At 41.8% G+C, this 11,630-nt stretch overlaps 1 protein-coding gene across 4 annotated transcripts in view; it reads left to right on the top strand.

Moving 5' to 3' along the window:
* LOC124285131 (collagen alpha-1(I) chain-like) overlaps positions 1 to 11,630 on the top strand; it is a 68,344-nt gene that overhangs the window by 46,362 nt on the left and 10,352 nt on the right. For 3 of the 4 annotated variants that reach the window (XM_046721286.1, XM_046721285.1, XM_046721287.1), the window contains 10 exons: positions 325 to 342; positions 1,170 to 1,205; positions 1,560 to 1,586; positions 2,526 to 2,552; positions 2,999 to 3,043; positions 3,245 to 3,277; positions 3,674 to 3,700; positions 4,380 to 4,406; positions 5,289 to 5,342; positions 9,387 to 9,431. In XM_046721286.1, coding sequence (XP_046577242.1) covers positions 325 to 342; positions 1,170 to 1,205; positions 1,560 to 1,586; positions 2,526 to 2,552; positions 2,999 to 3,043; positions 3,245 to 3,277; positions 3,674 to 3,700; positions 4,380 to 4,406; positions 5,289 to 5,342; positions 9,387 to 9,431 — 339 coding nt within the window. Of the gene's footprint in view, positions 1 to 324; positions 343 to 1,169; positions 1,206 to 1,559; positions 1,587 to 2,525; positions 2,553 to 2,998; positions 3,044 to 3,244; positions 3,278 to 3,673; positions 3,701 to 4,379; positions 4,407 to 5,288; positions 5,343 to 9,386; positions 9,432 to 10,084; positions 11,416 to 11,630 lie in introns of those variants that run through there. The other variant, XM_046721288.1, reaches the window with a different exon arrangement.

The raw sequence follows: 11,630 nt of genomic DNA on the forward strand, positions 1-11,630 counted from the left end.
AAGAACATTATTCAGATAATTTTGCCTTTATTAAGTTGTTTTGTTTTGTTCCCGACCGACCGACCCATGTTCAGAATTGGGTGGTTACGTGAAACCCATAAAAGAATGATGCCCTCAGTTGTCTATAACACAAGTATGTGTTGCTGGAGACCAATTCCCACCTGGATCTTTATGGTTTATTTCATGCATGACGTTGTGCTAATTTTACCCTTCCAGACAACCCTTTCGGGTCGGCGTTATATTTGCCAAAATCCGATGCCTTTCGTCGATGAATATACCATTAAAGACAAATACTAATGAAAGATGTTATTGTTTTTGTTGCAGGGAAACCAGGCCCGCCAGGTAAGTTCATACACTTGAGTGAGTGTGTTGAAGAGCAACAATGTTGCACTGCGTATTGTCCTCATGTCGGAGGACAGACCGGGAGAAGTTAGTGGAGACCTAGGATACTGTAGTGAAACCAACGAGATTAAGTTGTCAACAGGTGGTGAGGTGAAGTGAAATGGGGTTTAACGTCGCACTTAAGAGTATTTCGCTCATATGACGACGTGCATGCGTATGTATGTGCGGCTGCTTGTCCTAGCCTAAAGCTGGTTTTATAGTGCTGGCTCACTGAGATACCATACCGCAATATCTCACTCAGACACATTATACTGACTCCGAACCAACCAGTCCTTGTTGTACCCATGAATGCCCAGCGCCAGCCAGGGACCAACAAGTACCATATGTTAACGTTTTTTGGTATGACGCGGCCGGGGATCGAACCCGCGACCTTCCTCTCTCCGGGCGGACACTCTAACCACTACACCACGGAGGCGGTCTTTTGTCAACAGATTCGGACCAAAAGTCAAACGTTTTTCCACCATTCATCCTGCCACCGTTCAACTCCATACAACATCTCAAAATACATTTAATGACAAAGAAGAAGAAAAAGAACCATAATAATAGCATGTGTTCGACAGCGGAAGAATGAAGATTGTGACGTCATGTTTTTGTGACGTCATCATTAACTGACTTTATACATTGTCATTAACTTTGCTTTTTATCTTAAAATCTTTTAACATTTTACATGTTAACTCTCGCATTACTAAATTGTCATCTTTGACGTAAGCAATGGTACTTTCTTAAATAGGATCGTCATGAGATTGCCTCTGTTGTTTCTCGTATAGGTCCAGCTGGCGAACGGGGGCTGCAGGGATATGACGGTAAGAGGAATGATGAAAGTGAAATGTGTTTTATCAGTATTCGACACTGACGAGCCAGATCAATGGCGGATCAAAGCCTACATCCACACAAGCCAACAACAAACACGAAAATGGTTACAATACAGATAGAGTATGGGCATGTCACTTTAAAATATTTAATATTATTTTTGTACAAAACGTCAGACTAGGGCCAATGATAACGCGCAACATTTACAGTGTGACTGCCTCACACTGTCACACTGTAGGGAAAACAAGTCTACATCTTGCAGCTGGAGCAGTGTGAAAACAATTATAATAACATGAACTCCTTTATAATAATAAAATGATTTTTCATCCAAAGTTTATATGTTCCAGGTTTACCTGGTCCTGATGGTCTGCCAGGTGAGAATGTTTAGTTACCTGTGTTGTGTATGGTTCCATTCCTTTGATGTTGGCGTCAAGATCAGGTGGAAACAAACATCAAAGTTGTACATGCAGATGTATGGACATTGCTTTCTGTATGTTCAAATGAGTGAGTTTAAGTCCGCTTTCGTTATTATTTCCGTCATGTCCGCCTTGTGGAGGGGAGAAGTCCAAACACAGAAGTTTACCTCTCTGTGGAACCCCATGGGACTGATTCTGAGAAACCAAGCATTGGCTCCATCGGTTCCCCGATCATTAAAGCAGGTGCTCGCTGCTGGTAAATGTAAGGACACCGCTTTACAGAACACAGCATGACGCCTCGGGTATTACACGATCGCAAAAGGGAAAGTCCGGCAAACACGAGACATTCCTAATGACAGTTACGGGCTGTTCTACAGATTGCGAAGTCTAGATATCATCCATCTTTCGTTTCGTATGAAACGGCAGATCTGTTATTGTCACTTGGGAGCTACTGCCATACAATCTGGGTCATCAAAGAAAAGTCCAACAAGTTGATTTTGTTCAGGATTTTTGATTGAGAGCTTTGTCAAAATAGCTTTCAGGCGTCGCCAACTTGAAACGAGTGGGTAAATGTCGAGCAACCTGCTTTCTGAATATAAGTTATTGACTGTAAGTCATTTCATCTCCCGGTCAATGTTCGCGACACGTTGCCCTGGTATCACGTCATCTGATGGCTTCAGATCTTTGGAGCACTAAGATATGTTTCTAATGAGACTGACACCCTTTGCAATTGCTATTAGGCTTTGGTATTGACTTTTAGTACTGAGTTTTAGTATTGGGTATTGGTACTGAGTTTTAATATTGACTTTGAGTATTGACTTTTAGTCGGGTAAGTGGGATCTTCCTGTGTGACAGGCAGGTATGTAGCAATTCAACCCATATTTACTGATGTTTCAGGACTTAAGGGGCAGAAGGGAGAACCAGGTATGATTGACGTCTTTCGTACATGTCTTGTGTAACTGCACTGTCAGAAGTACCACAGCTGTCTGTATATAATCATCCCTGGAGCAGACAAACCAGCAGTTGATGTTGTCAATCCCCACACCACTGGGCTATAATAACATGTTACCAGACAACCTGGTCTGTCCAGCTCAACCTGTTTATTCGCGTTTTTGGTCTGATATACCTAGATCGTTTAGAAAACTTTCCTCATGTCTTTTAAATTTCCGGCCCGTCCTACGAATTCTGCCTCAAGTCTTTAGAATGACTCTCAACGGTGAAAATAAAAACTGTTTTTAAAAAAAAGAAAAAAGAAGGAGTACAACAATATCGGGTACATAAAATGAAATGTAAGTTTCATTAGGACCGTGACGGCTTGAGTACTCCCAGGTGATATAGCACGTGCCTCTATGTGTGTGTTTGTGTTCCAGGAGCCGAGGGCCTTCAAGGACCAAGAGGTTATGATGGATACCAAGGTACGACAGAAATTTAAAATGAACACAAATTCCATTTAGTTATCATATTTTGTAATCCTAATTCTGTGATAATACATTGATGGTATAGGAAAAATGCGATAGTAAAATAGGGTAGACTAGTGGTTAGAGCGAATAATCGTCACGCCAAAGACCCTGCATATTACAGTGTGTGAAGCCCGTTTCTGGTTTCTGGTGTTCCAGGTCCTCCCGGGGTGTCCGTGAAGGGGGAAGCAGGTAACAGCATACATACACTCACTCATACACGGAGAAGTTTCTAGTGTCAAAGTTATGGTTTTGTTGAATAAGATTACACTTGAAAATTATCACATTTTATATGCTGCAAGCATTCGTAATAAAGTAAATACCAGCTAGATTCGGTTTCCAACCCTTGTCTTGCTCTTGTTGTCTTTACGCTAAGAAATCGTAAAGAGAAGAGTTTAGCAACTCAAGGTCTTGTCTTTTCTTAATACTATGTCAAAATATCAAATTTATCAACATACGTAAGTGTTACGTGGTACACATCATATAGTGACGCATGATTTATTGTTTACCTGCCTGCATGTATTGCTCGTGTGTTGGTGTGTTGGTGTGTCTAGATCTATACCGATCTCATTTGTTTGTTTTATTTAGGTCCGCCCGGCCCACAAGGATTCGCAGGTAAGACACACATCGATTTCTGTTGTACCTTAAACAATTCAAACTCAATGAGACCCTCAGAATTCGTGCGTTATATCGTAGGTCACATACAGGCAATTATCTTTCCTGAGGACTAGAATTATACTTGTTATCGGTATGTCCGTCTTCCTGTCATCGTTAGATTCAAAGATGACTGACAGGAGTAGAAGATGAAATCGTTTAACTGGTGTTCTTAACGGAAGAATTGTGTGTTGCGTATTTCCTGTCTTCAGTTCTCCACGTAGTTCCAAGTACGAGAGTGGAAGCAGTATTCCAGCGTATCAGATCAAACTGCATAGCGATGTTTATGGGATAAGAACCGACATTGCTGGGACTGTCAAATAAGCTGAGCCCAGTCTCCCTTTAAGATCAATTTTCTTTTTATCAGTACAAGTAGTTGTCGATATTATAAACATCTTCTTTGAGTGGTATGTTTAGAAGTTGGTGAATCAGATAAGGAAAAACTTTATGGATGAACAACTTCTTTATTCGGATGATGATTTATCGGAACGTCACATCATCCGAATAAAGAAGTTGTTTATCCTTAAAGTTTGTTCTTATCTGATTATAAACAACGGTTTTAACTCTTTTTCCCCCTAGAAGAGTAATAACAAATAGGTATCATCTGTCCAACTCCAATGTGACTTTGTTCCTATTTCAGGACCTCCTGGACCCATCGGACCTCCGGGTATGTTAGTTTATGAATATTCTCGATATCTTTGTGTCGCTGTTACTCAAAGCCGTAATGCTCCGACTTGTGTTACGTAATGCTCCGACTTGTTTTACGTAATGCTCCGACTTGTGTTACGTAATGCTCCGACTTGTGTTACGTAATGCTCCGACTTGTGTTACGTAATGCTCCGACTTGTGTTACGTAATGTTCCGACTTGTGTTACGTAAAGCTTGGTTTGTTGGTATGGTGTTTTACGTCGCACTCAGCAATATTCCAGCTATATGGCGGCGGTCTGTAAATAATCGAGTCTGGGCCAGACAATCCGGTGATCAACAGCATGAGCATCGATCTGCGCAAGTGGGAACAGATTACATGTGTCAACCAAGTCAGCGAGACTGACCACCCGATCCCCTTGGGCGTCTCTTACAACTGACTGACTGACTGAGTTTGGTTTTACGCCGCTTTTAGCAATATTCCAGCAACATCAAGGCGGGGGACACCAGAAATGGGCTTCACACAATGTACCCATGTGGGGATTCGAACCCGGGTATTCGCCTTTACGAGCCAACGCTTTAGCCACTAGGCTACCCCACCGCCCCGTCTCTTACGACAAGCATTGGTTGCTGAAGACCAATTCTAACCAGATCTTCAAGGGTCGTTACGCAAAGCAACTTACAGCATAAAACTATACTTGGAATATGCGCCCGCGCGCGCGCGTGTCATTTAACGCTGCTTTGAGGAGCTGTCCAGTGTTATAGGGGCGTAACAGATAGTTGTGTGAATATTTCAGTTACGTCACTGAGTGTCTTCTTGTTGTGGTAGGACATGGTGAAAGGCGTTCATCAAGTTTGTTTAAGTCGGATATGTTCCTGGATTCATTACACCCCTGTATTTCAGGTAACCCTGGAGGTTTAGGGCCCGCTGGTCTACAGGGCGAAAAGGGACTATCAGGTAGGTTCATTGTTTTATGCAGAAAATACACATTTAAACGTTATTTTATTCACTCCACAAGGAAATAAGTTCTATAATTCATATGGAGGAAAACCTTAATGTGTTGATTCCCAAGTTAAAGTTACTACAGTACAGTGAACTCAGTGTGAAACCAACAACCAAGAAAACAATGTAATATAGTTTACAATTGTATTCCAAATATTTACAAAGTTTTTTAATTAATACAAATCACTGCAAAGGGATCACAGAGCCAGTACAATAGACTGGCACTACACATTCCAAGTCAGTATGATACAAAAACAGTAGGTATAGGAATAAGACACTGGCAGTAATAGTCACCCCAACAGTGGTCAACTACCAGCACAGGCTGAGTATCCAGGGTAATAATAATCGTCACACAAATGCTGGTCTTCGTGTATCTTGAGATGTAATGTGAGATGACAAGCAAGAGTTGGCTCCACCTATATACCCAGGACAATGTTTGCGGATACTTCTATAACGTTCTCTACGTCAATGGAGGGCTGTAGTACGTTCTAGAACAATCTCGTAATCTAGCACACGTCGGAACATACAGCACGCCGCAGATCCGTACAGGTACAATGTATTATTCTTGGAGCACTGAGTAACACCGCCAAAAAAACAACCTTATGTACTTAAGGCGCGGTCACATCTTACCGTCATGGACGTTGTTCTACTGGACCGTAGTGATTAACGTAGTAAACCGTAGTTTGATCGTAGTGCCATGTTACCACGACGTCAACGCAACGGTGCAGTAGGGTCAATTACGGTCTACAAGGGAGAACTTGCGTCAACCACGTTCAAACTGCGGTAACGGTAGGGTCTTGGCATTCAAGCTAATCGTAGAAATATTTTGAACATGTTGAACATTGTTTGGTCTAACCACGGCCAAATCATGGGTTTGCTGAAGTTCAAAGTACAGTCATAACTACGTTGATCTACACTTAAATACGTCTAACTACGTTTAACTAAGGTCAAATATGGGTCTACCTCGGTCCACTACGTTCACCCACCACTACGGTCAACTTCGTGCGTGTCCGTACAATGTGACCGCCGCTTCAGTGACACAATACTTATTGTGCCTTTGGTACACAACTGAAACGTTGTGAGCTACGACCCTGCCATCATAGATGATTACACAGTTACATCGCTCTGTTCAACCTCACAACCCCGATCTACACCACTGTCACAACAAGTGTTGTTACTTGTCTGTTAGTATTACAATGGTCCGTGAATATCTCTCGGTCAGACAATCCTGGGGTTGATATTATTTGCAAAGTCTCAGGTTGTGGGGTTACCATGACGATGGGTTAGTTTCACGTGACCAAACATAGGATAATGCGGACCTAGCATAAGTTAATGCGAAACTAGTATAGGTTAATGCAGACCTAGCATAGGGTAGTGCGGATCTACCATAAGTTAATGCGGACCTAGCATAGGTTAATGCAGACCTAGCATAGGGTAAGTGCGGATCTACCATAAGTTAATGCGGACCTAGCATAGGATAATGTGGACCTAGCACAGGATAATGTGGACCTAGCATAGGATAATGTGGACCTAGCATAGGATAATGTGGACCTAGCGTAGATAAATCCGGACATTGCATAGGTTAATACCTACCCAGTAAAGGCTAATGCTTAATTAGCATAGGATAATGCGGGCCTAGCATAGGATAATGCGGACCTAGCATAGGATAATGTGGACCTAGTATGGGAAAATGCGGACCGAACATAGAGTAATGCGGACCTAGATTAGGATAATGCGGACCTATCATAGGGTAATTCGGACGTAGCACGGGTATAGGTTAATGTTGACCAGGTATAGGTTAATGTTGACCACGTATAGGTTAATGTTGACCAGGTACAGGTTAATGTTGACCAGGTATAGGTTAATGTTGACCAGGTATAGGTTAATGTTGATGAGGTATAGGTTACTGTTGACCAGGTATAGGTTAATGTTGACCAGGTATAGGTTAATGTTGACCAGGGTTAGGTTAATGTTGACCAGGTATAGGTTAATGTTGACCAGGTATAGGTTAATGTTGACCAGGTATAGGTTACTGTTGACCAGGTATAGGTTAATGTTGACCAGGTATAGGTTAATGCTGACCAGGTATAGGATAATGTTGACCACGCATAGGATAATGTTGACCAGTTAATGTTGACCAGGTATAGGTTAATGCTGACCAGGTATAGGATAATGTTGACCAGGTATAGGATAATGTTGACCAGGTATAGGTTAATGTTGACCAGGTATAGGTTAATGTTGACCAGGTATAGGTTAATGTTGACCAGGTATAGGATAATGTTGACTAGGTATAGGATAATGTTGACCAGTTAATGTTGACCAGGTATAGGTTAATGTTGACCAGGTATAGGATAATGTTGACCAGGTATAGGTTAATGTTAACCAGGTATAGGTTAATGTTGACTAGGTATAGGTTAATGTTGACCACGTATAGGTTAATGTTGACCAGGTACAGGTTAATGTTGACCAGGTATAGGTTAATGTTGACCACGTATAGGTTAATGTTGACTAGGTATAGGATAATGTTGACCAAGTATAGGTTAATGTTGACCAGGTATAGATTAATGTAGACCAGGTATAGGTTAATGTTCACCAGGTATAGGTTAATGTTAACCAGGTATAGGATAATGTTGACCACGTATAGGTTCATGTTGACTAGGTATAGGATAATGTTGACCAGGTATAGGATAATGTTGACCAGGTATAGGTTAATGTTGACCAGGTATAGGATAATGTTGACCAGGTATAGGTTAATGTTGACCAGGTAAAGGTTAATGTTGACCAGGTATAGGATAATGTTGACCAGGTAAAGGTTAATGTTGACCAGGTATAGGTTAATGTTGACCAGGTATAGGTTAATGTTGACCAGGTATAGGTTAATGTTGACCAGGGTTAGGTTAATGTTGACCAGGTATAGGTTAATGTTGACCAGGTATAGGTTAATGTTGACCAGGTATAGGTTACTGTTGACCAGGTATAGGTTAATGTTGACCAGGTATAGGTTAATGTTGACCAGGTATAGGATAATGTTGACCACGTATAGGATAATGTTGACCAGTTAATGTTGACCAGGTATAGGTTAATGTTGACCAGGTATAGGATAATGTTGACCAGGTATAGGATAATGTTGACCAGGTATAGGTTAATGTTGACCAGGTATAGGTTAATGTTGACCAGGTATAGGTTAATGTTGACCAGGTATAGGATAATGTTGACTAGGTATAGGATAATGTTGACCAGTTAATGTTGACCAGGTATAGGTTAATGTTGACCAGGTATAGGATAATGTTGACCAGGTATAGGTTAATGTTAACCAGGTATAGGTTAATGTTGACTAGGTATAGGTTAATGTTGACCACGTATAGGTTAATGTTGACCAGGTACAGGTTAATGTTGACCAGGTATAGGTTAATGTTGACCACGTATAGGTTAATGTTGACTAGGTATAGGATAATGTTGACCAAGTATAGGTTAATGTTGACCAGGTATAGATTAATGTAGACCAGGTATAGGTTAATGTTCACCAGGTATAGGTTAATGTTAACCAGGTATAGGATAATGTTGACCACGTATAGGTTCATGTTGACTAGGTATAGGATAATGTTGACCAGGTATAGGATAATGTTGACCAGGTATAGGTTAATGTTGACCAGGTATAGGATAATGTTGACCAGGTATAGGTTAATGTTGACCAGGTAAAGGTTAATGTTGACCAGGTATAGGATAATGTTGACCAGGTAAAGGTTAATGTTGACCAGGTATAGGTTAATGTTGACCAGGTATAGGTTAATGTTGACCAGGTATAGGTTAATGTTGACCAGGTACAGGTTAATGTTGACCAGGTATAGGTTAATGTTGACCAGGTATAGGTTAATGTTGACCAGGTATAGGTTAATGTTGACCAGGCACTTATCTTCACATACATTATGCGCATACTTTAGCAAGTGCCCTGTTTGTATCTCATTTGTCATTTCTCTGATTGACTCCCTGTTGTTCCAGGCGGAGAGGGTCCACAGGGACCCAGAGGCTGGCGAGGGTTTGCTGGTGAGTATTGGCTTTCTACTTACTTTCTTTACATGTAAACAAATCAAGATGTGCTTGACAAGCGATGCTGACGTAAAGCCACTTAAACACCTTCAATTTCGAGACAAACATGTAAATCCTGGGCGTGGTTTTTTTATTTGTGTGGGCTGAGATTTTTCTTAAGGGAGAGGCTGAGATTGTGATAGTCCATTAATGGAGATTGTTTTATTACGTTTATATGAATGCATGTATTGAGTCAATTGATGCGAGATACCAATTAAAAGTCTTAATGCCAATGTTTTTATAACAAGAAAAAAGATACTGTAGTATAACTATCAATCTAACCGCACAGTGCGCTACAACATTTCATTATTTTACAGTTCCCTACTATTTCCTGTAGTAATTATTGGAATTCCTTATGGCGAGTCAATATTATTGTAAGAAGTTAGCGTTAAAATCCGTTGGGATTGCCATACATCTAGTGTTTCATACTGCAGCACGGCTGGAGTCACTAACACATTTAAGGATTATATGATATCAATTGTGAGGTAGCGCAACATGGAATGAGAACAAGAATTTGCAATACATTGTCAACCTAAAGTAAACGACTACAGACAAATGAATGACTGTCATCTCCTTGTAATGACTAATTTCATCAGAGGCCCATTTTCCAGGGTCTGGGCCACTGGATAAACGGCACGGAGCCAGAACACCGATTGTCTCCCCTTGGCGGAAGTACAATAGCCACGTGTATCGACCAGCGCCACCACTACCACCACGGCCGCAACCGCCACCACCGCCCACAACAACAACAACTACTACTCCAAAACCAACAACTACTGCACCTAGATTAATTGATTCTCATGTAAGAATACGTCTAGTTTCTGAGCCTAAGAAAACAGAATCATCCATTTCAGGACAACCTTATAGAAAACATGGTTCTGATCCGAGATGGGGTGAAGGTCGTTCACCATCGGAAACACAGTATGGAGCAGGAATAGACGTACCTGTAGGTGCAGACACATTCTATGGTTCGACCCCTCCCCCTTACCAACAGGACATAACAAAGAGACCTTATGTAAAGAAAGACGCAAATTACCCAAGTTCAGGAGCTCAACATGAACTACGACCCAAGACTAGCTTTGGTCAGGATATAAAGAGACCACACTACCTAACAAATAGTCCAGATGGTCATCCCGATAATTCAGGGCCTATCAGTCCAGGGACGTTTTTTAATTCAGCCAAAACAGGCCCAGAACCACTGTACCCGTCAAGAGGTTCAAGTCAATCTAACAATGCCGAACCGCCTAAAACAAGGATATCTGTCCTACCAAGTACAGATCCAGTGGTACCAGGTTCTAGAAACATCGGGGCAGGGCTTGAAAGAGGGATGACTAGTTTGCGTAAAGAACCAAGGTTGTTAGGGCCAAGGAAAAAGGTAGTCGCATCTCTGTCACCAGCAGAATTCTCGATCCTTGAAAATGATGCTACTAGATTTACTGGTGACAAGCTTGCAGATGGTACTTTCCCCCCGGGCATGTCTGTCTCCAGTGATTTACGGGTTCCAGAACAGACAACACCGAGTCCAATCAGTTCAGCCAGGCTCAAAATACCTGGGACCATCCCATTGAAGCAGATAGTAGATCCGGCTCAGTATCTTGAAAAGTCAAAATCAAATCTTGGTCAAACAGACACGTCTGTCTCCTTAAACAATAGACCTAATGCTGACCCGAACTATGCATCGGGGTATCAAAAGCCTGTTGAAGAACCAAACACCCAGATCAAACATGTCGTTGTTTCTCTGTCAGCCTCTACCTCGTCACGTCTGTCCAGTTCTCCATCACGTCTTAAACACAATGAGAAAGGGGAGATAATCCATCCTTCAACATCCGGATCCATCACTCGCCAGGAGTCCCCGGTAACTATGTCAACAAGGAACCAGGAGCGAACCAAACACCTGCTCAAACCCGGCCTCAAGGCTATGATACGAACAGACAGCAGATAACAACAGCAGAACCCTACGTAAGAGTCCGCTCTAACTCGTTTTCCAAACCTATTATTCGGTTTTCTGGTTTGAAGGCTGCAACGCCACGGACAGGATTCAGGTCCAGATCTTTGACTGTAAGAGCTCCACTTTCAAGACCTGGTTTCACGAAAGCTCCTTTGTTTAGGGTTAGGCAGACCAATACATCCTCATCAACGTACCGACCTCGGTTTTTA

This window comes from Haliotis rubra, unplaced genomic scaffold, assembly GCF_003918875.1.
Source record: "Haliotis rubra isolate DU_JTF1 unplaced genomic scaffold, ASM391887v1 Scf353, whole genome shotgun sequence".
In the NCBI taxonomy this organism is placed as follows: domain Eukaryota; kingdom Metazoa; phylum Mollusca; class Gastropoda; order Lepetellida; family Haliotidae; genus Haliotis; species Haliotis rubra.